Below are 24,143 nucleotides of genomic sequence, written 5' to 3'. Positions count from 1 at the left end.
CCCTGGTAATCCTCTTAAAGAAGTAAGAAAAGGCAAATGTCCTCACTTTGCATGTGCACGTTTCTCTTACTAAGCTTAAGAGGGTCTGAGAGTAATTGAAACACATCAAATACAGGGTGAGGACCAACAGGCTTTAGGACCCAGTTTTTCCGCCATAATATGGTAGCAGAAGCGCTGAGAAAAGACAATAAGGAGAGGGAGAAGACAGAGGGGGTGGAGGAGCAGAAGAGAGAGAGAGAGATGCTTCAATGTGGAAAGTCAGAGAAAAGCTGAGTGTGGCAGAAGAAAGTTGACGTGGTGTAACTACAGCAAGGCCCTTCTTTTCTCCGTGAGAGGGGAGAGACTGAGCGGGATACGATAGGAAATGTTGTATTGGGGAAACAGGAGCCTTTGACTAAGCATGCACGTTTACTGCTGCCAGGTTGCACAGGTGTATTAACGGCTACATCCACATGCATTCACAGCCGCATAGGAACCGCTGATGGGATACTGACAAGTTTGACTGTAACTCCGCGCACACGTCCCACTCCCACACAAACACGAGGGCTCGTATTTAGCTATACGCTGAAATGTACACGCTTTCTGCACCCTCCCACGTGAAAAGGCGAGCAGAACAGCGCAGGATCCCTGTGTAACAGCATCCAGCCCTGTGGACTTGTTATAACTGGGACACTGGATTCCACCGGGACTCACCTCGAGGACAGGACGGATCAGAGTTTCCGACGTTAAGGTGAGGAAATATTCAAAGAAAATTCCGGTGTTACTTACACTCAGCCCCCCTTTTTTAAAAGTCAGAGGATGAAAAGACAGAAAGCTAGAAAAAAAACGGTCGAACCAGTAATAATATTATTTAATATTTATTATTAATCTATTAAGACGGTTTATGTTTGTCATGTTAACAGTATGTATGTAATTCTCTGAAGAACAGGCTGATAGTATTTCAACCACAGTGGGAGCTCTCGTATATATATATATATATATATATATATATATATTTATATATATTTATATATATTTATATATATATATATATATATATATATATATATATATATATATGCTCCATTGTTAACGTTTCTTTAGCTATTTATCGCTGTATAGCAAGCCTACTGTGCAGTATTGAGCACCGTAGCACAGTCACGGAGACCACCTGATAAAAGCCACTTCCTTTTTGTTTTTTGTTTTTAATTTAGGTAGTACATCTAAAGCTCTTTCAGCCTTCAGCCAGCATCTGAATTGGCAGATCAGTTTAAGTGTTAAATGTAAAATGTCCGGTGGGAAACTGCTTAAAAAACCTAGCCCAAGTGCTTTCAAAAGACATGCAGGGTGTTTTGGGTTTTTTGTTTTGGTTTTTTTTGCTTGCCAGCAGTCCTAATTAAGAGCAGGTCTTTTCTCTGCGGGGGGTTGGTGGTGCACACACCATGCCCTCGGTCTGTGATGATGATGATAATGAAACTATGTAAGAAACAGTGCTGCTCATCTGCAAGAAACTCATTTTCTAATCAAGTCATTATTGCATTGCAACGCACTGATTTATATTTGTTCCTCAAAGGCTTACATTAGCGCTTAATCATAAACATTCCACCAAGTACAGCATGACAAGCCAAGTCCTGAAAGCTTTACTTTTTGTGAACCAGCTTTTTTAAAGTTTTAAGGTGGATCCTGACAGCATTTTGTGACCACATTGAGATTAACACTAGTACACATACACGCACCACAGATAAAAATACAGGTGTACCGGTCATTACACTGAAGGACAGTTGATGTAAACACAGTATGAATGACATCTGTGCAGTCTTGTTTAGTACACACATTTGCGCAGGCATAGCTACAATGAAACTTGCTTTTCTGAACAAAAAACAGTCAGAGAATATTTCAGGGGGTTTAGGAATTCAAGAAATCAGAAATACTATTTTGGAGTGTAAAAATATTATTTAATACTTGTATGCTGGTCTTACTGGCTGTCAGGTGTATACTTTAATTGTTGTCTATTACTACAATGTTTTGAGGTCCTTTATTGTATAAATTAAGACATTTTTAACATTGTATTTAAAGCACAGGAATCTTAAATTAATGTGTTGGATTTAATTTTTGTTATTTTGCATCTTTAATAATAATAATAATAATGGCTTGCATTTATATAGCGCTTTTTGGGACCCTCAAAGCGCTTTACAATACCACTATTCATTCACTCTCACATTCACACTCTTTAGTAAGTGGTTTACAGCTGAAACTGCAGATTTGTTTAAAAATGTCTCTAATCGTCTCCCTGTAGTGCAGCGTTTCACTGTGTGTGTTTTCTAATGCTCTTTCATCAGATTTTCACATTTTATTTTACAAGTACCAAAAATTACTGCAAATTACTAGCACACACTGTTTGATATGTAACTGCTCGGCAAGCACAAACAAGTAACGTTATCTTAAATGGTGAAATGTTATTACACAGTAACATTAACATAAACCATTATTCATTCGTTCATGTAGAAAGCATTCCCACAAACAACACAAACGATATACGCATTTACCACAAATAGCAGAACATTGAGAAATATAGCGCATCTCTGTGGAATGTGTCCTATGATGCGTTCAGATTCATATTGCAGATGACTGACTACAACATACTACATATTCCGCAGAGATGCTGGAGCAATGTGCAACGTAGTACAGATGGGTAACTTCTCATTTCTTGGGCCTCACTGCACATGAGCACCAGCTGTGCGAGCAGTGCGTGTATGTGTGTGAAAAGAGACAATCTGACTATGGTGCAGCTGTGTACATGAACATGTGGGCTGGTTGGCGTGGATTGCTTCAAAGGGTTTGTTTTTGTGTGTCTAAAAGGGCAAGGTGATGCAAGGCTGCAACGGACTGCAAAGTGTGTTTGTGAATGCATGTGTTGTGAGGCAAACTAAACGACTGTGTGTGTCCGTGTGTGTGTGTTAGAGCAGGACATGCCATGGACCGATTAATGAGCTCACACTGTCATACACACATTCTGCGCAGGGGGTTTAAGTATTCCCAGTGTCTGGCATGACTGCACTCATTTGTTATTGCAGAGTGATTCTGTGGAAATTATCTATCTTTTGCACTCTGAAATGACAGTTACATTTTTACTGGAAGGCACAGTAATGCTGGAATTATCCAATCCAGTTATTATCAAGCCAAGCAGAGGAACAGTACTGAAATGGCAAATTAGCCTCTGCTTCATTTATCCTGCAGTGAGCACTCCACTCCATGGTGAATGTGTTTCCATAGGAACATGGTGTTACTTTGAGCTTCATGTGCTGTGCGACGCTCTTGACGATCCTGCCTGTTTTTTGCTTATCTTTTCTGTTCAGCTTCCTCTCCTCTCCTCAGTCATTCTGTACAGATCAAGGAAGAGCAAAAGGGAGAAAAAGAGTTTGGAAATGAAATCAATAGGGCCATTTAACCACCGCTTGCGTTTTCAGAATTTCATTTGGCGTATCGCAGAGCCTGCTCTGGCCTTATCAGCCTGACATCGCTGTTCTTCAGGATGCCTTTTTATTACAGTCTGCAAGCGTTTACAGCTCCAATTTCCTACAGCCACTATGCTATTTCTTTCCCATGAGTGTGTTCACTGTATCTGCATCTTGATCTGTATCGGATGAAATATTGCAGCCGTTACTTCCAGTGAGAATGTGAATGTATGCTGAGAGACAGCGAGTCAGTGTGTGTCAAAAAGACTGCAGAGTCGCTGAAAATCTGTGTAAGAGTCAGCAGCAACAGTTCTCTACTTTCACGACAGGGGTTTAAGGCAATATTTCACTTTAGTTGCATATTTCGATGTCTTAAGAACAAGCTGTCTTTTCATGTAGTAAGTGGAAACGCTACTCAAAGAGACAAGTTTTAAGTTTAGTACAGTGGCTTTGCCAAAAGTATTGGCTGGATTATAAAAAAGGAACAGAGTCAGATCAAAGAAAAGGAAGAGGGATATGGAGGGAGCTGAGAAGATGCGTGCTTGTATATGTGTATGACAAAACACCAGGCTAAAAGGACAGAGATAGGGAGAGAGAGAAGAGGGTCTCTTGTAAAAGTGGTGTCGGTGATATACAGCAGCGTCCTTGCAACCTTCCTTCTACCTGACTGGATGTTTTATGAGCGTTGCAGAATCAGAAAAGGAGGCAGGCTTATAATACAGCTGACAGAAGTCTTTTTATGGTGGACGGGCAGAGGTGGAGGAGGGAGGGAGAGGGTGTAATAAAGCTGAGTGCATCTCTCCTGGAATGAAGCTGCAGCAATTGGGAGGGGGCAGAAGGGAGAGGGGAGGCTGGTGAAGTGCTACAAATATTAGTGTTACATGAGCGTGTGTGCAAAATGCACCATATGTCCGGATGTGTGCGTATGTGTTAGGAGAGGAAGGCAGTTTGCACAGAGCTTTTGCTGACGTCACTCTGTTGAACAATCACTCAGCCTCCATAAGGCAAGCAGAAAATGGAGCCCTCAGCATACGCCAGCCCAAAGACACCCAATTAATCCATTTTTCCCCCCTGTGTGGTGCGGTGAAGCGTGCAGTGAGTCACAGAATTGATATTAAGCCTGTGAAGTAATATACCATGCAGAATGAATACTTACTGATGAGATATTATGTTGTTTGTTGAAATGACACTTTGTTATTCTGCCGGGAATGAAAAGACTTTTTTTTTTCATCGCTTCCTGCTTGTCGCCTGACAGTAGCAAATCTTGACCATTCAATTATGATTAATTTGAGATATTCTTACTTTAGAAAATCCAAAGTCAGTTTTACATGAGCTTAATTTCTTCATTTCAGACAACTAAACTAACAGTTTACATATTACATATTAACTGATGATGATGTAGGGATATCAGATCATGCATTGCAGGCCACTGGATAAAGATCTCCAATGTCGCTAAAACGTGCGAACAGTTGAAAAACTTCAGAATCGCTTCTATTTCATCCAATTTCTCTTGGAAAAAAACAAGCTTACCTTAAGCCAAGGAATGTGACAGCTCTGAGTTTGTGATTTCCCACAAAATATAGTCAGCAGTAACTTAAAATATATGTTATTATATGTTATTTAAACCTGATTAACTGCTTGCTAATGCAAATATATAATCAGCCAGTCACATGGAAGCAGCTCAGTGCATTTAACCATGTAATCACTTTCAAGAGTTCAAGTGTTATTGCCAAAGTTCAAACTGAGAATTAGAACAAGTGACATGAATGTGGCACGGTTGCTGGTTTCAGATGGCTGGTCTGGTTGTTTCCAAAACTGCTAATCTAGTGTGATTTTCCCATACAACTTCCTCAGTTTACAGATAATGATCCAAGAAAAGAAAACAAAATGCCCAATGAGCAGCAGTTCTCAGGGTGACAATACCTTGTTTATGCCAGGGGAGAATGGCCACATGGCTGGTGGTGATGGTGTAATGGTGTGGGGGATATTTTCTTTAACCATTATGGGCCCATAGTACCAACCGAACATTGTTTTAATTGCACAACCTACCTGAGTTGTTGCTAACCATGTCCATCCCTTTATGCGTACAACGTGCCCATCTTCTGCTGGCTGCTTCCAGTAGGATAAAGTCCCATATCACAAAATATCATCATCTCAAACCAACTCACTGATTTCTTGAACATGACAATAACCTCACTGAACTCAAATGGCCTCTTCCCTGGGGGCTCCAGTTATCAGATCTCATTGCGATAAAGCACGTTTGGCATGTGGTAAAAAGGGAGATTCCCTTCATGGATGTGCAGCTTACAGATCAGAATGAGCAACTGTTTGATGTTATCATCTCAATACTGACTAAAACCTCTGATATTATTTCCAAAAAAAAAAAAAAATAATAATAATAATATTTCCAGCACCTTGTGACTTTATGCCAAGAAGATTTAAGACGGTTCTGAAGGCAAAGGTGTTTCCGCCCAGTAATAGCAACTGAATGTAAGACACAGATAGACAATGGGGAGTAATAAACAATCATTTCTCTGGAAATAGATGTCGAGAGGGTGGAGATTTCAAAAGCATGCAATGACATGTTAAAGAGGAATACTGGAAAGTTTGCTGTTTAAATAGACCAACATATTGGGACATGTTGTGTGTGAATGACGCAACAAAGCTTGAGTTGTCTACCTGAACAAGCGCATAGGCTTTGTTACATCATTATCCACACTGCTACAATTTTTACATTGTGTAGCTGTATCAAAATACATAAATACAGCGACAGCAGCTGTGCCCCTCCATCAACAACAGTTGAAAGTGTCTAACTGATGTTTACATATTTATAATATTGACTAAATCTTTGGAAAAGTACTGGAAAGTTACCAGCTCAGGCTCCACAATGGGCCAGAATGGAGCAGAAAAGAGGTACTTTCACTCCTCGCTATTTTACTCACAATTTAACCATAAGGAATTTTTAGCTTTTTGGACTGAGATTTTATATATGGCTGAAACTGGTATAAAACTGGTTTATGTAAGAGTAAAAATCCTATAAGAAAGACAACATTTCCTCAGACATACCTGCTACATTTCATAAAAATACGGATATATACACAATATATTAAAAAAAATTCCTATGTAACCAACAGAAAGACTCTTTTTTTACTAAGTGCATAAGGGAAAGGTTCATTTTCATAGGCAACCTTTCAAATCACGCTAATCCTCTGCTCTACTGGGAGCTTATTAAGTAAATCGATCAAGACGCACAGTCTCACAGTAAGATTCTTTTTTACTGGAGTAAAAAAAGGGTTGATATATAATAAGAGTGCAGCTTTTTTTCTGTATGAAGTTATCTGCGCGCATGTGAATCAGGAGTTTAAATAGCTTGAGCCCACAACCCTCGCAAACTAAATACGAGTAAAAGTGTAGAGTATAAATATTTTGTGTGACCTTGTTCTTCTCTTAACAGACATCAGCGTCGTCACTGGCGATCTGGATAGAGAGATTCCTCGTCCTCATCTATCCTGAATGAAACCCTCTTAAGGTGGATGCTAAGCATTAAAATTGCATGTCCCAGTGGAGAGCTGCCATACCAAGTAGCCAACCCGCAGCAGTAAATCAACACTAGAGGACTTTTATTTCTTCATTATCGCTTCCTGCAGCAACAACAAAGGAACAGGCATGTTCACAGGCCTGTTGACCTGCGGATGTGCTCCATAGGATTCTATTTTTGGAGCCTCATTGCTTTTACAGATTAACTGCCCTCAAATATGGCCCCAATCCGTTTGTTGCTCCACTAGTTTGACTGCTGCCGGAGGTTGTGTATATTCATGCTTCAGAACGCCCCACTGCGTGACAGTTTAGTCATCTGAAGGGGCACTGCTTCTTTTTGAAAGCAGTTTGAGTCCACTTTTTTCACACTCTTGCAGAAGAACAAACACTTTGCTGTATGTAATGACAGCTGGAAAGACTTTTAAGTTATTCTTGTCAACTCCTAACTAATTGCCCTCTTTCATTATGTAACTGAGGAAAGATTGACATCTGAAGCTTTTATACCATTGCCAAGTCAGTGTGCTTAGATTAGTGCGTCATATTTTATTGAAAGAGTTTTTCAGTCACACTGAATTTCCATTGCACGTTGTTTTTATTAAACTGTCTAGGACTAATCAAGATCTTTCATCATCAGATTTGAAATTTTCATAGTGCGTGAACGCAAAAGTAGCTACCATTAGCAAATACGAACTGACTCGGCCATGTGAAATGGAAGACACAGGCCAAAGCCTGAACCATCAAGTCCTTAAAGAATTGTTTATGACATGTGAAGAGAGGACATTTTTGAATTATCCAACGTCACTCCAGCTGAACATTTCACAGGACAAAGCTACCACTGCTTGTTTCACTCTGACATAAATCTGGCATGCATTGTTGGCCCCAGGGCCAAGCCCTATAACAAGAGAAAAATTAAAGAATAGGATTAAAGATGGATTATCACTGAAATACTAAAGCCAGCAAAGCAGCTGCCTTTGCATACTGTAAGCCCATTGGACTCTTCAGGGAGAAGCTCTGTTGACCGATTTGTAGATTGCATTTGGTTGTTGATGTGGTCACCTATTGGGTGGCTGGTATTAAAAAGGAAAGGATGGAGAATCTAGATGAGCTGGAGCACCCTCTTCTGGGAGAAAGTGCCAATAACAACTGGGGACCAGGGCCGGGGCTGGGACCTGGAACTGGACAGGCCCCAGGTGGGCTGTTCAAGGGAATCTTGGTTAAGTGTGAGGAGGACAGGGCCTACCCTCCATTAACATGGAGGGGCTATTGTGGACATCCCCCTGAGCTTCAGCAACAGCAGCTACTGGATCCTTGCTCCTTACCACGCACACTGGAGTCCTTTTACCCAGCAGCCCCCATTTGGGGCCATACAGATGCCCTGCTCAACAAAGACTACTTGGAGACCACGTTTGTGGACATTCGACCAGGTTCAACACTGGAGAGGAAGCTGCTGGCTGAGACGCAAGACTTCCACAGTGCATCCTACAGCATGGACGATGAGGATGACCTGCTCCCTGACTCTGATGTAAGCAGTGTTGGACAAGTTACTTTGAAAAAGTAATTAATTATAGTTACTAGTTACTTTTTCAAAAAAGTAACTGAGTTAGTAACTGAGTTACAAGATTCTAAAAGTAATTAATTACTTGAAAAGTAACTATTGCGTTACTTAAAAAAAATGTTTAACCCTCTGGGGTCCAGGGTATACTTGGCCATTTTAACCACTTTTGATTTTCCCTCCATATTTCACCTTTAAAAACTGTTTACTTTGCCTTGTTTGGTATCATCCATTTCAGCACAACCTCACGTGTCTGAATTTACAGTTATGTTTTCATTTTGACATACTGTATTAACACAATTGCTCCAAAATCAGACAAAAAAAACATAAAATTCGAGTAGAAAAAGTTATATTTTTTACTGTAACAACCACAAACATGTTTATGGATCATATTTCATAACTTTAAATACAAATATAAATATAATAATGTAATATAAATATAAATAAAGTTTTGCAAACAACAAAGTTATTTGCAACCATTTACCTTTTAGCGTTTTTTATAACCATTTCAAACTATTTACAGAACAATCAGCTGTTCTGCATTCAACAGGATGCCACACAAATTATTTGTGCCACTCCAAATATTTCTGTCCACTATAAAGGAGAACATCACAGCCTGATACCTGCAGGTGTATCACTCCTACTTTTTTCATTGAGCATTGTTCTGACACACAACGCAAAACTATCCACAACACTACACACTAACTACACAAGACGACACATTAACTACACACTCCAAACACGCTAAATGTCACAAATCTCTTACATCTCAAAACTCTCTCTCTCTCTGTCACCCTCACTCCTAAAACTTCCCCCTCTCCCTAAACAACAAAATGTCATGTTGCCACATCATTTTTGATTGGTCGACATGGTGCATTTTTCCACCAACACGAAAGGGCAGGGTTTTTTTGTTTGTTTGTTTTTCTTTGTCATAAGCAGAGAGTGCTCGCTGCGCTGTCCTTAGACAGTAAATGTGACGAAACTATTGAGGAAAAAACGCCGTGTATATATTGTTTATCATGACTCTGGTTTTACGTGGCCTATCAGCACAATTTAAAAACTGGTATATATCACCCTGTTGCTTTGTCATCTTGAAGTGGTCATGTGATTGGCTTACCATGACTACTTTATTCTTCTTCAGTCAAATAGCTGCTTAAAGCTGCTGCTTAAAGCTGTAGCGTCCAGATTACTTACAGCTACTTCCGTGGAACTGATATAAAATGCGGTAAGCTGAAGACAGCTTCAACCGTCTGTTTGTCGAAAAATAGTAACGCGACTGCATTTTCTTGTTAGTAACGGTAACGGCGTTATAACAATAGAAATAGTAAATAGTTAGATTACTCATTATTCTAAAAAGAAACGCCGTTACTTGTAACGCCGTTATTCCCATCACTGGATGCGAGACACTTAAAAATGTCTTCTCTTTCTTCTTTTGTACTGACAACAGAGCTTGTGCAACCGTACAGGAAATAAAAGCAGGTCAACAAATTTTCCTGCTATTGTTCAAACAGAGGATTCGGGAATATTTAGATAGGTCTGAAATTAAGCATTCGTTTCTCAAGTAGTCCTTTGTTTGTCTGTTAAGTTGCAAAAGTAACAAACCTGAAAGTTTGCATGTAGATGCCCATATTAGTTTTATCAAATCATTCTCCTCCTCAGCTCAACCAGATCCTCTTCATTCCTGAAACATGCTACAGAAAAAGCAATGGAGCCTCATACTGTCAGTGCAGGTTCTGGAAACCAAAGAGGAACTTAAAATAGACATGCGAGCAAAGCAGCAATTGAATGCTTACTGTCAAAAAGCCAGATTACATAAAGCTGCTCTCCTGCTGCATAACAGGTAATGACACCATAGTGCCAGTTCTATATCATAGACCACCGAGCAAAGCCCATCATGAAATAAAATATAAATTTGCTACGAGATGCCAACAGCAGTCAACAAAATAATACATACTCTAAATGTCACCAATAAATAACGTTAGTGTTTGTACTGTTTAGTCTCACATCAAGGTCAAGTAAAAGCTTTTTAAATAACTAGAACTAAAAGGCTAAGGGATGTTTAATGATTATTACTTTGATTAAGAATGCAAGTAAAAACACAAATACACAGTAGCACTACACACCGTTAAAATCGACAGCAGCTGGCTGCCACAAAGTTTAGGTAAGAGTTTGTTCCCCAAGGACAAAAGGAGAGCTTGTGTAAAATATTTTTTTAAGCTCATTCTTAATGCTGGCAGTAGTGCAGTGATGCAGAGTCCTGGGCCTGTGGGAATAAAACCTTGCAGTGACCTCAAATCTGCACAAGACAACATCTTCTACTTTGCTTCACTTCAGATTTTTTATAAAAGAACTTAAACTGACACATGAAACTCACTGATTGCTCCATGATCAACATTATGGAAAAATAAGTGTCCCATCCTGATTGATTTTACATGTGAGCACAGGCTATAACTGACTTTTGCTTAAATTGATTTCCCTGCTTCTCATCAACACAAAAAGGATTTTATGTCTATAAAAATTAGAGGTGGGAATCACCATACATCCCACGATACGATATTATCACAATACTTAACGCACGATACGATAATATTGCAATTTTTAAAAATATTTTGCGATATTCAGATTCTGTACATGAAGGTAAACTTTATCAATATTTATTTTATCTAATATCAAAGTCTCACACTCAGTCTTTCTCTCATTTCAGTTTTATTGTTGACAAACTGAACGGTTTGTATTACAGTCTAGTCCAGCTTAACTGAACGCAACCATCTGGTACAATTATAGCTATTCTGAACTATGCAATTTATGAAAACTATGCAGCCCCTTCAGCAACTGAAGAATTTGAAAGTAAATTAAAACAAAATATAATTTTACATTAAATAAAAAAGTTTTAAACTTAATTAAAATAAAACATGTCTTAAATTAAAATAAGTAAACTGTCATGTTTATTGCTGCCAAAAACAAGTTAAACACATTTGGACAGTGAAGGAATGTCAGGATTCTTGCTCAGAAAAAGGATCAACATGCTCTGAAGTCAGAGCACAAAAACCTTTTTTGTAACAAAATATCGATTTCTGCTGTCCCTGTATCGATACATTATTAGCAAACAAAATATCATGATACTATACAGTATTGATTTTTCCCCCCACCCCTAATAAAAATACTTCCCAACTATAGAAAGATTTTTTTGACCAATAGAACAGGCATAATAGAAATAGCCCTGTGATCCAAGCTTTAAATTAATTATCTTGTTTAGTAAAAAAAAAACACTTTATGTCTATGTTTGCTGCTGGTTTACAGAACAGTTACTAAAATATAACAAAAGCCTTTTTTTTTGGAATTGTACAACTATTTCTTACACAAAGTAAAATGACCAAAGTGGTATGACAGGGTCATTGTGAGAGAGCAAGTCAGACTCAATATGCAGCTGTTTCAAAAAAGATGCATGAGTCATAAAGTGCCCCGCGGTCAGCAGAGCTAGTGCATATCCAGACTAACCCCATTCAATCACATTATCTTTCAGACACAAGCAAAGTTTTTAGTTGTTGTGGATGACTTGAACATAAGAGAAACAGCGTGTTTCACTTAATGTTGGAGTAGATCATCATATCTTTGTTAGATGGACACAAAGAGGTAGATTAGAAATGACAAAAAAGCAAGGTTGGTTTTTACTTATGCACCTGTGCACTGGCACCTTGATGAAATAAAATGAAGGAAGTTGACGAGGCTGCAGCAGTACTGATCCATGAAATGGATCTTCAGAAATATGTATTCCTCTCTAGAAACAAAGTCTCAGTTTTTCTCTTAACCCACAAATTTTATTGAGACTCATTTTGAAACAAACGTCTTTGAGTCAAAATGTTTTTTTATTCACTTCTCACACCGTCCTTGCACAGTACCTTACATTTGAAAAGTTTCAGTGTGATTTTCATTTGCAGGAAAATGAAATTAATGTAATACCTACTGCATTTTTGTGAAGGCTGAAATCTCACAGACAAATATCTGAAAATGTGCCCAAACAAAAACAAATCACCCTAAAAGTATTTCTTTATAATAATGTATGTTATCGCTTTCTATCCTGAACTCAACCTAAACACACTCTGTTTGAATCCCAGGACTCATCCATCGATGATTTTAGTGATACAGACAGTGAGAACAACTTCCCTCTGATGATCCCTCAGGACTACCTGGGTCTGGCCTTTTTCTCCATGCTCTGCTGCTTCTGGCCCCTGGGCATCGCCGCCTTCTATCTTTCACAGAAGGTATACGAACACACACAAACACACAAACACACACACAGACACACCCTCAGTCCTGAGCAGACAAGATACAACTTGGCTCTATCGTTCACAGCTGAGGTCGAGTTTTTACCCTCTGCAGTATGTGTGGACGATCAACGAGTCCAGTTCTTCAGTGTTGTGCAAGTGAAGGATTTATGGAGGAGAGCTGTGACAAGGAGATTACACCTGCAGAATCACACTTCTGAAATAGTACAAAGCTGAGAACTTTAGATACAAACACTTAGATCACATCCGAATCACAGTTGTCTATAATATGGTCTCTGTTGGTATCATAACTCAGATTTCTTCACATTGATTTCTTGAAGACATAAGCTTGAAAAAAACCACTGACCTCTGTTGTTATGCATCTTTTTCATTACGTGTTGCTTAATTTAATGGGCATGCATATGTCAGTATTGTGACAAGATGTATTTACAACCTTTGCATCAAGCAATACATAGAGCCATGACAAAACTAAGAAGAAGAAATAATAGTATTCTTGTACTTTTGTCTTTAAATCAATATTTACATAAATATTTCATTGCAGCGCATAAAAACTGCTCGTTGGAGCTCACTGGTTTAAACAACATGCTAAGGGGCATGTACTGTGTTTTGCCTACATTTATTGAATAATAAAGTCACTCTTTCTACCATATGTATACTATAATATGTGTAATGTCTGCCTTTCAACAGGGATATATCCAGTCCAGATGTATAGGGCAGAAATCTAACAGGATACCACATCAAAAAATGAATAAATTCATACACAACTTTGTCCTATAAGTGTTCAGCATCTGCACACCACATATTTAATGATAATTTAATTAACAGATACAAAATGTAAACAGAAATAAATTGAATCAAAAAGGACTGGCGATCTGTCCGGGGTCTACCCTCCCTTCGAGGCTATTTCCAGGATTAAATGTGCTTATTATGTTAAATGGCACTTTTTAGAATCACATACATGCTCAATCATAATTTCTGACTCATTGTTGTGCATATCACTTTAATTTTGCTCTTATTGATTGATGTTAATGTGGAAATATTTAAATAAAGTACTGTGTGTTATTAAAGCGCTTAAGTAAATGTACGAGGCTGTCTTTCTACTCGTCCTATCCATGCGCTCATCTGGCCAACACCTCTGGCCCCTCACCACAGAAGAAACAGGATAAAATTATTAAATCTGATTATTCAGAAGTCAGGTGACTGGTCACCCAAAAGTCAGAATTGCTAGAAAAAAAGAACTTATTAGCCACAATTATCTATGGTAGTATTAAAATACCCCTTACACAAATATCTCTAGACTCCCTTATTTTATAAACTCATCCCTCCAGCAGTGCAGGGGAGAAAGAAATCCCATTAACACTTTTGCAAAGCTAACTGGCAGCATGCTGCAAAGGCCTTTTGATCAGATCAATGGCCTTCGTTAAGGTTTAATTAGAGTCATAACAAGAAACCTCAAGGTGATAGATTTCCAATATTGTTGAGTGCTGCCTAAAACAGGGGTCAGAGTCAAAGGCAAGGACTAGAGGGAGAGAGGAAGGAAGGAAGGAGGAGAAAATGATGAATGAGCTGCAATCGCTGGGTGTGATTTGGAGATGGAACATAATATGGGCTTAGCGTGAGATTGGAATGAGTGGAAGAGGAAAGTGTAGGCCAGGGAGGACATTGACAAATGATGATAAATGCTGTTCTCTCCTATTTTTTTTCACTCTAATCTTTATCTCAGTGTCTCGTCTCCTCTTTTACTCAGACCAACAAGGCATCGGCTCAGGGGGATTTTCAGGGTGCCAACGCAGCGTCTCGCCAGGCTCTCTGGCTCTCGGTGCTCTCCATCGTGTTTGGAATCATAACGTACATCTGTGCCATCGCTGCGTTGATTTCTTACCTGTCCGCAAAGCCACCATAAAAGCAACTCTTTCAAACGGACACGCATACAAAAGACTGACCTCTCACATATTTCATGAAGATCAACACATGCCAACATATCACCGTTAAACGTCAAAATAATCACAGTGTTTGTCTGTCGACTTGTCTGAAGTCACGTTTCATCTACACCGAGCTGAAAAGCTGCGACACTGAAAACAGAAGCTGGGAGCCGGCGTGTCGTTTATAATCGCTTCGGGATTATAAAAAGAAAAATCAGCTCAAAGGATGTTCTGAGCACATGAAGAAAAATCAGTGAAAAAGCAGTCTGTTACTTGTTTAGTGATTTGAAGACTTAAGTTACCTTCTGTTAAATCTGTGCTGTAGTTGTCATCATATGTGAAGCATTACTGAAGTAAAAAAAAAGAAAGAAAAACAGAAATTCACATTTTTCCACAGCACTGTAGATATCAGCATTACAAACAATGGATGAATAATAAGAAGCAGTGGGGATATGTGTCATTGTCTGCCTGGGAGGAGCTAAGTGGAGGGCAGTGTACGATTAGATGGAGTCTGCAGATTTATGAGAGGTCACAGCAAGGACGTGGCAGCAGATAAATCCCGATGGACTTCACTGTGGGAGGGCCTGAGCCAGCACTGTCACTTGAGGGGTGAAAGCTGGTGATGATGTTTTAAAACATACGATGAGCCAGAAGCAATAGTCCTTTGGAGAGCCCAGAGTTCCTTGCTGACGGGAGGTACCCCGAGGGAAACGCTGCACGTGAACATCGATAAGCTCATCCTGGTTTCACACTGCTTCAGTCACTGTTTACTGACAGAAAGGACTGCCCATGCTTTGTTTATACCAACTGAATCATTATCTTCATGTTGAAATACACAAAACACTAAAGAACTAACGCACAGAGTGTAGTTGCTGGTATAAGAAAATACGTTCACGACTTTTAAAATTAAATGCAAAACCCGGAGGTAGAAAATGGACTCAAGATATAGACATTAAATGTTATCCTCTATATATACACAGGGTTAAGAAATCATAACATATACAGCGGAGGAAAGAGCTGGAAAAAGTGCCAAAAATACAGAAGAAACTCTGAGGATGATCCTTTTATCAGCTATTCCATTATTAGAAGCAGCCAGGCTGTTCACACCATGCTCCTTAAATATAGATTCTGCTATTTTCGCCACCAAAAATAGAACTGACATCTTCAGGAGCGTGCTTCTTGCAGTATGACTGACTTTAAAAAAAAGTCTACTGAAAACTTCTGTTCAAAAACACACAAATGCTTTATTTAAATGGGCCAAGAAAAGTTGCAAAAATTGTGATGCATGTTTCAATAACATCCCAGGTTTGGTCATAAGAAAACCCTGCATGGTGAGCTTGTTGGTTTCCTGCTGCAAACTTTGATTGTTTCCTTCAATTGGACCAACATTGTTGCAGAATTGACTGGAAAAAGCTCTGAGCCTTTAACTACATAGTAAATGGGGGGTATCCAAGTAAATATAAAGAATTGACTAAGGTGGAAGCTGACATTTTCTATTTAGATAAATAGTTTTATAGAGCACACAGCTCGAGTACATATAAAATACTATGTTTGCTGCAATCCCAGTGTTGTTTCAAAGCTGGTAATAGATCACTTTTAACAGATTTTAGTAGACCAACCTCTGGTATCTCCGTGTCTTGCCCTTGTCAGCTCTCTCATTGTCGCGCTGTGATTCAGCCTCACACTGACAATCCTGAACTACCGTCTGTCTCCACTGTACTTTCATTTTAATAGAGGAAAAACAAATCACACTTTGTTGTTACAGCTGAGTTACGTCAATTATTGATTTGTGTGGAGGCATTTCACGTGGATTGCTCCGAACGATGAGGCTGTCGTGCGACAGGCTCTGCTCAGGTTCGTCTCGCTTTGTGTCACTCGTACAGACAACAAGCGGACACTGAACGTGTGAGTCAGTAAAGTTCAAAGGTTGCAGCAAATGGGATTTATTACTACAAAAAATATTCAGGGCTTTTCTTTTCCCCAGGTCACATCCTTGTATTAAATGTATATATTAAAGTGAAAGAAAATCAGCAAATCCCAATAAATGCACTTGTTTGACATTCACCTTTCCTCCTTTCATTTCTGATCTCTCACAAATGTACTCATACAAGCCTTCCCACCATGAAGCACAGCTGTCTACAACTGAACTGAAGAAATTGTAGCCCACAGGGGTTTCTAAATATTTTATTACGACATCAGTGTTTGCATGCATTGTTAAAATAAAAGTAAAAAAAGACTAGGCAAAAGAAAGCTCCGTGTTTCTCATAGGCTTTTGGAGTATCGCCGCTTGACAGAGTCTCTGTAGAACTGGAAGATCTTCTCTGATGCTTTCTGACTGACTGCTATGCACTGCTGCAGCTGCGAGAGAAGAAAAACAACAACTGAGGATCAGACAAAATATGAAATGCAACAACAACTGATTTAAGTCACATCAGACCTGAGGCAGACAGGGAGAGAGCAAAAATAAGAACCGTTTTCCAAAAAGTCACACATGAAGCAGAATCACAAATCTAAACAACGTTGTAGTGTTTCTTTTTAAATTTTGGCAGGGAGTGTGTTATTCCGATGGGACAGTAGAGAGCAGCCAGGAAAGTAAGGAGAATATGACCCCTCCAGTCAGTACCCAGTCAGCATACTGGTTTCCTGTAGGTGGGCCAGAGTAAACCTCATATTATAGTGTTTTTGGAATAATACTTGTTATTCAGTCAAAAAAAAGGGAATCCCATTTGATTTTTCCATTCAATTCCCTGAAAGTGTCCTTAAAGAGGTCATGTTTCGATCCATGGGATCGTCTCCAGGAAAATGAAGCAAAAGAGTAGATATTTCTTATAGAGGCAACATTTATTTTCATTCCTGTCATCCGCTGATCAAAAGGGAATCCAGGAACCCATGGGACAGTTTCATCTGAGTCCAGTCTTCCTGTCTAACCACATCAGCTGATGATTTATAGCTTGCACTTAGATAAATGCTGTCCCTCTTTTAGTCTCCATATAGATAGCTGCACTCAACCAAAGGCTGCTCAACATGATTGATCAATAGCAATATAAAATAAACCCCCTGAAATTTCCAGAAACTATGGTCCTTTTGGGTAACAGGAGAAAAAAAATACTCCATGATATTGTTATCAAGACTGCAGAAACTCCAAAATGTTTTTTAGGATGTATTCTTGGTTTGGCAGCATCTACAAACAGCCTCTACAAGGGATGCCCAGTCTTTTCTCTTTGAAGCACGCTTTAGAGAAGTCTTTTTTGGCTTGGCATTCACAGTTTTGTTTATTTGAAATGGTGCACACACTTTTTTTCCTGTCATTAATCTACTGACCTCATGCACTGAAAACGATCCTTTGGTCGACGACATCAAAACGCTGCGTTTTGCGCTGTCGATCGCAAAAGTCATCAAAGCTCGACTTTCCTTTTGAGAGAGAAAACAAGACACGGGCGCTCCATGAAATTCAGCAAGGAAATTAAGACGATGTCAATCTGTCCCGTTAGGAAGCAAAACCATTACCACTGATACAAATGGAAGTGACAACAGATGCGCTGGACAGACAACAGTAAGATATTCCAAAAAAGGGAATACTTTAGCTGGTGGTGACTATAGATCACTGTGCTTGCCTGACTGATTTTTCTCTAGTTTTGTTTTTCTTTGTCATTTAACTGAATTCAATTTATTTCTATTTATACAATTTCCTCCACAGTTGCCTCAAGTAGTGCAGTATTCAGGAGAACATCCCAACAATTACATGACAGTGATGTCAAACATATGGGCCAGGGGCCAGAGTTGGCCCAGGAAAGACTCCGATGTGGCCCCCACTGGACAGCACTGGAAAATATGAAAGAAGGTGTAAATGGACTGTTCATAAGTTTTACAGTTTTATCTTCACCGATAAAGACGTATAACATGGCTAATCAAGCTAAACCAAAGTAATTAGGTCAGTTTTTCCCAACCTTTTGGAGTCACGCACTTATTTCAGATTTCAAAAAAAATAAAATAAAAAAATCACACGGCACACAACCTAACAAAAATGTCACAAAAAGCATGTTGATAATTTTCCCAACCACACCAGGTATAGAGGAATTGGCTTGGTTTGTTGCCAGTATGCCTTTTTTGCTTTCTTCTGAGCACTACTCGTGCTCGGGCCTTTATCTGGGTCAGTATTTCCTCCAGGACCCAGGTCAGACTGTCTACTTTTTCTTTTCAAATATTTATGTATTGCTATTACGGGCTGCATCATCTCACAGCATGACTATTATGTAATTTCTTCTTCATCGTCTTCCGTATTACTGGCAGTTGGCAACCAATTTAATTAGAGCAGGTGATTGTACTGCCCTCTAGTGGAAGAGAATATAATGGTTCTGCCCATTACTAATCAGGTGGAACCAGATAATCTTCCGCACAGCGGTTGGAAACACTGAGTTAAGTAATGTGTAATTATAAACATTTATTTGTTACAATTTAAGCCCTTACAGTTTATTTCTATTTAAGAATCCTATTGAAGAGTCTTTCAGTAACTACAACAAACAGCTTTTCTTTATTATCATTTTATGTAGAAAAACTGAAACGTACTGTTCAAACTGCATTTCTTTTCCTTATATTAAAATATTTCAAGGATTGAACTTCTTGATAGAAAAGAGTTTCACTGGTATGGTCCACCTAATGTCAAAGTGGGATGTATCTGAGCCACAGCGTAAAATGAGTTTGACACTCCTGCCCTATGAACAAGCACTTAGCAATGGTGGGATGGAAAAGACCTATATTTTCTGTGTCATTTGTTTGAAAAGTTCTCAGGAAATTTGACAAAAGCCACCATCAGAGTGTTTTGGGAAGATTTTCGTCACCCATCATTCTAAAAGTCTTAAATTTACCTTTTCCTGAGCTGCAGTGGGGTCTGTGATGATTTGCCCATCTGTGCTGATGGCACAAGTCACTCCGCAGAAGAGGCAACTCATGGGCAATCCTGCATCCATAAGAGCCATACATGCAGCATTCAAACAGCAAGACAGCAGCTGAGGAACAGGTAAGGAAGAACACTCACAGAAAACATCTCAATTTTAGAGCCCTACTTGCAGATTGGATATAAACCTCAAAGCTTGCAGCGGCACAGAGTTTTACAGAAGGATACTGAACCATCATCATGCAGGACCTGAAGGATGAGAGTGAGCGAGGAGCGTGGATGGAGCGTCAGGAGCAGAGAAGCCTCACAGGTTTCTCGCACACACTGCTCTTGCGATCGTTCCCTTACACCTAGAAAACAAACAAATCTCGGTATAAAAAAATGAATGCGAGCAGAAAGCTCACGTACCCCACCTTGTGGTCAGCTGTGGCATAGCAACTTTTCCACAGCAGAAACCTCAGAGACATGCAAAAGGTCTATTTCACATTAGCTTCCCCAAAATAAAAGAAGCAATGCTGCATAATGAAAATTTTTACCCCTAAAAAAACTCACTTGGCAGCCCTACTTTGGGCTGAACCAGCACCTCCAGGGTCGCCCGGTCATAGATCTCCTTGCTGACTTTGACCTCAGCTGGTCCGTACACTCCAGCCATCACACTCGTGTCTCCTTCAGACAAGAACAAAAAGGAGCATTATTCAATAAATAACACTGGATAATTAATGATGTCTTTCCCCACATAAACAGACATCTAGGAGGGGAAAAGTAGTAACATCAAATCCTTTAAAGCAGTACGACACCCAGTAAATGTGCTCACAGCACATGTATTTTTTAAAGGGGGGACTTAAGCGCAGACACCCTATTTAGAACAAGCTTTTAATAAGAGAACTAAAGCTGATGTGATACTTCTAAATGACACAAAGTCTCATCGTGTAAATTTCACATTTATTCTTCCTCTTGCACCACAATATTTTTTTCACGACACTGAACCAACCCATCCATCCATTTTAGGCTTATCATTATCAGCTACCATAGGGTGAGAGGCGGGGTACACTCTGGACAGGATGCTGGTCTGTCACAGGGCTCATCTCTGAATCATTCTGGAGTAATAATCTTGCTATCACATCAAATGGTTGATTAAACTGTGTAAAATATACTTTAATAAATTAAAGTTTGCATATAGATTTCTACCATTAAAACGAACCATTGTTATATTCTTACCTCGCTCTATGTTCCTATTAAATTGTTCCATTGTATAATAATTACAGTCTTTTAACATTTTGGTAAGAAATTACAGTCAGTATCTATATTGCTATCATACCCCAGTATCCCACTTTCCATTTGATTTGTTACTTAAAATGTGTCAAACATCTGACTTTATTCTACATCTTATCCACACATCATTACCTTTAACAATACTTTGTCTCAGACAAGCACCAACCAGTTTGACAGTGCATTGAAAGTGTCATTGACCATCCCAATGCTTTGCCTTACATTTTATCAGCTGTATTTTTCTCATTCTCTCAGCTCTTTAATGACTAAGACCTTTGCCTGCTCCGGTGTTCCATTTCACTTAATGAACACCTTACAATCTGTTGTCCAGTTTGACTGTATTTTCTTCTGTTTTCTTAATAATCTTGCTTATCTTGCAATATCTGCATTTTTCTTGATTAGGTGTTCATTAACATACACATTCGTTCCTTTCAACTTTCTTCAGTAGCTCTTTCTTCTGCTTCCTATTAATAAATCTTATAATAACGGCAGGTTTTTGATTCTTGTTTTTCCTTGGAAGAGCATGGCACTCCTCAGTGTCCTTACTATCCATTTCAATGCCTTTACTTTTGAAAAAGGGAGCGCAACTCTTGCTCAGGCAGCTCCCCTCTCTCTTCTGCTGCTGCCCATGCATATGTCTGGTGCTTGGTTTCCAGACCCGTTACTATCACATCTGTTATTCTCAAATATTGTTCTGCCACTCGTCCTTCCAACATAGCAATCTTCTTGCCCTTTTCCTCACTTTGCCTTCTTAATTCTTTAATATCCTCAGTTAAGTTGATTATTATTTTTTGTTGTTTTGCAATGGTTGTTATTTCTTCTGACATAAAGTTCAAAGATTTCTTTATGTCCTCCAGTTCCTCCTCATTGACATTACGTCCTTTAGGCAGCATCTTCTCAATACTTGTGCCCCTTTTTTACTGCAGCCCCAATCAATCCTGAGGCTTGCTAACCTGCGCCTGCCTTTTCCTGTAGCTTCACTAGCTCTTGATGGAGCCTGGTTGTGGCCTGGTGGCTGATGATGGACCCTGATTGTGGCCTTATTTTGACACAAAACAAAGAACTACACAACACACTAACTATACATTAACTACACACTCCAAACACGCCAAATGTCACAAACCTCTCACATCCAATGACTGTGGAATTGCTCACATCTCACAGTTGATCTCTCTCTTGTTGCCTTGCCATATCATTTATTGATTGGTCAACATGGTACATTTTTCCACCAATAGGAAAGTGGTGGCTTGTTTTTTCGGGCTGTCATTAGAAAATCCAGTTTTTACCTTTTCTTGGTTCATAGTTTGAACTTTCAACACAAATAAAAATGTAATGGAGACTCAGTGGGAATGCATCTTGTTGCTATGTCATATTAAATTGGTCATGTGATTTGGAAGCCTCAGAGGGTTAATAAGAAGTTCAACAATAAACCACCTGTGTTGAAATCTGAAATGCCCATGTTGTTGATTTAAAATGTGCACAGTAGATCCGCCCCTGGAGGGAGGTTAACACTATGCAATAAATATATTTATTTTATTAATTAGTTGTAGCTAGTTTCAAAGTTAATGCTACCTTATTTTAATAAACAACATTGTCATATGCAAAAGTAAGCTGGCACATGCCACCCCATGCCACCCCATGCCACCCACGCCAGCATAAAAGATGCACCCCTGATTCTCATTATTATATTATTTTGGGTATAAGGGTAAAGAAATTCATGTCACTAACTGAAGTGGCAGGTTAACTTCCCTAACGTTTCTCCGTCCTTTACGTCCAGTTTAGAGGCAAATAAACGCCCAGATAAATGATTTCTAAAATTAGTGTTACCTTGGACGAAAGAAGCAGAGCCATCAGTTCGAGACAGCAAGCTCTGTTCACAACCAAACTCTCTCAAAGAAACAGTCAGAGATCCACAGACCTCCATCGTGGAGAAAGCAGGTTTGTCGCAGGCGGATGGCGTCATCTGTTTTCCCTCTAGTTTAGGCTCCTTACTGATGACATCAGAATGAGAAAGAAATGTTGGCTCTAATAAATAGTTAATTCACAAGAAATGTGAATCTGTAATATATTTCTATGATAACGAAGAAGAAATAATATTTTTCATCATAATTCACGTTTTCCTGACGCAATCTGAAGCCCTATTTTGCGTTAATATGGTTAATGTATTTTGAAAGTACCGGAAGTGCAGCATCTGTATATCAGTGTAGTTAATCACAATGACCGCTAGAGGGCAGACAGCAGCCGCATTTAAACACAACGGGTACAACCTTTTATTTTCTCCCCTTATTGGTCATAACCACCCACCAAAATTTTATTTACATCAGTTTATTTACTCCTTTTCACAGGTGATCATTCACTGGCATGGTCTGAATTGCAACCACCATGTTGCAGTCTCCGCTATTACCACTGGATGGCGATAAACACTCGTGGCTGCAAAAATTGGTTTATCTGCCGTCTGTATTTACGTCATCAGTTAGCTGTGAACTGAAACGAAGACATTTTTAGATTTTGACAAGTAGTTAAAATACTTTATTTTAATATGTCAACGGTTATACCTGCGATATTACTTGGTTTATCATCGGAACTGGAACTAACAATATTCTTTATTTTGCCACTGACGCTGCTTTTACTATTAATGCAGTACCGCAATGTGACCACAAGATGGCAGCAGAGTAGGATTTAATTTTTGGTAGGGTTGAAAGGACGTAGAAATCGTTGTTTTATGACTGAATTTAAGAACAGCTGTCCGACTTTATTCATCGGTTCTTCCGTACTGCTTGCGGCTCTCTCCTCCCTGGCTGTGTCTTCTCTCCTTTTCTTTCTTTCCTGTGGCATAGTTGCCCCGTGTCTCTTTAATACCAGTTATCGTCAGACGTATAGGTATACCTGACATCTGAGGTTGAGTTCGTCCAAAGGAGCGCTGTTTTATTACAAACTGTTTCACGTGTGTTACAACTGATCTGTATGTGCAAAAGACAAATGCGTAAATGCCGACGCAAAGCATTTTTTTCTTTTACTTTTACTTCTTTCTGTAAGATGTATTACATATCATATTGCAATAACTGTCAAATTTTGTTAATGTGACTGCGTTAGTGTGTCTGAATCTTAAAATAGGCAATATTGATTTTGATAAGTTAAGATCGCAGAAGTCCACAGAAAAACGTCGTTACGCATAGTGACAGTATTTTAATTAACAGGTCAGCATCACACAATGGACTTTCATCAGGTTAATCCCCCGATGAGGGGGGG

The 24,143-nt window shown here is 39.2% G+C and overlaps 2 protein-coding genes and 1 pseudogene across 2 annotated transcripts; 1 reads left to right on the top strand and 2 right to left on the bottom strand.

The window, feature by feature from the left end:
- The first annotated feature begins 209 nt into the window (after positions 1–209).
- Positions 210–16,813, top strand: tmem91 (transmembrane protein 91). The gene is made up of 4 exons (XM_006796679.3): positions 210–730; positions 6,889–8,493; positions 12,639–12,785; positions 14,557–16,813. The coding sequence occupies exons 2-4, from the start codon at positions 8,059–8,061 to the stop codon at positions 14,710–14,712; spliced, it is 738 nt and encodes a 245-aa protein (XP_006796742.1). The 5' UTR covers positions 210–730; positions 6,889–8,058; the 3' UTR covers positions 14,713–16,813.
- On the bottom strand, positions 15,951–22,861 carry exosc5 (exosome component 5). The gene is made up of 6 exons (XM_006796678.3): positions 22,722–22,861; positions 20,178–20,291; positions 19,854–19,975; positions 19,597–19,737; positions 18,053–18,142; positions 15,951–17,089 (listed from the first exon to the last, which is right to left on the bottom strand). The coding sequence occupies exons 1-6, from the start codon at positions 22,855–22,857 to the stop codon at positions 16,994–16,996; spliced, it is 699 nt and encodes a 232-aa protein (XP_006796741.1). The 5' UTR covers positions 22,858–22,861; the 3' UTR covers positions 15,951–16,993.
- Positions 21,123–21,787, bottom strand: LOC148098981 (uncharacterized; annotated as a pseudogene).
- Positions 22,862–24,143: the final 1,282 nt, after the last annotated feature.

Source organism: Neolamprologus brichardi, chromosome 14 (genome assembly GCF_056152115.1).
Source record: "Neolamprologus brichardi isolate AB-2024 chromosome 14, ASM5615211v1, whole genome shotgun sequence".
Taxonomy (NCBI): domain Eukaryota; kingdom Metazoa; phylum Chordata; class Actinopteri; order Cichliformes; family Cichlidae; genus Neolamprologus; species Neolamprologus brichardi.
Note: the sequence above shows the minus strand (reverse complement) of the source record. Positions and strands in the feature narration are given on the sequence as shown.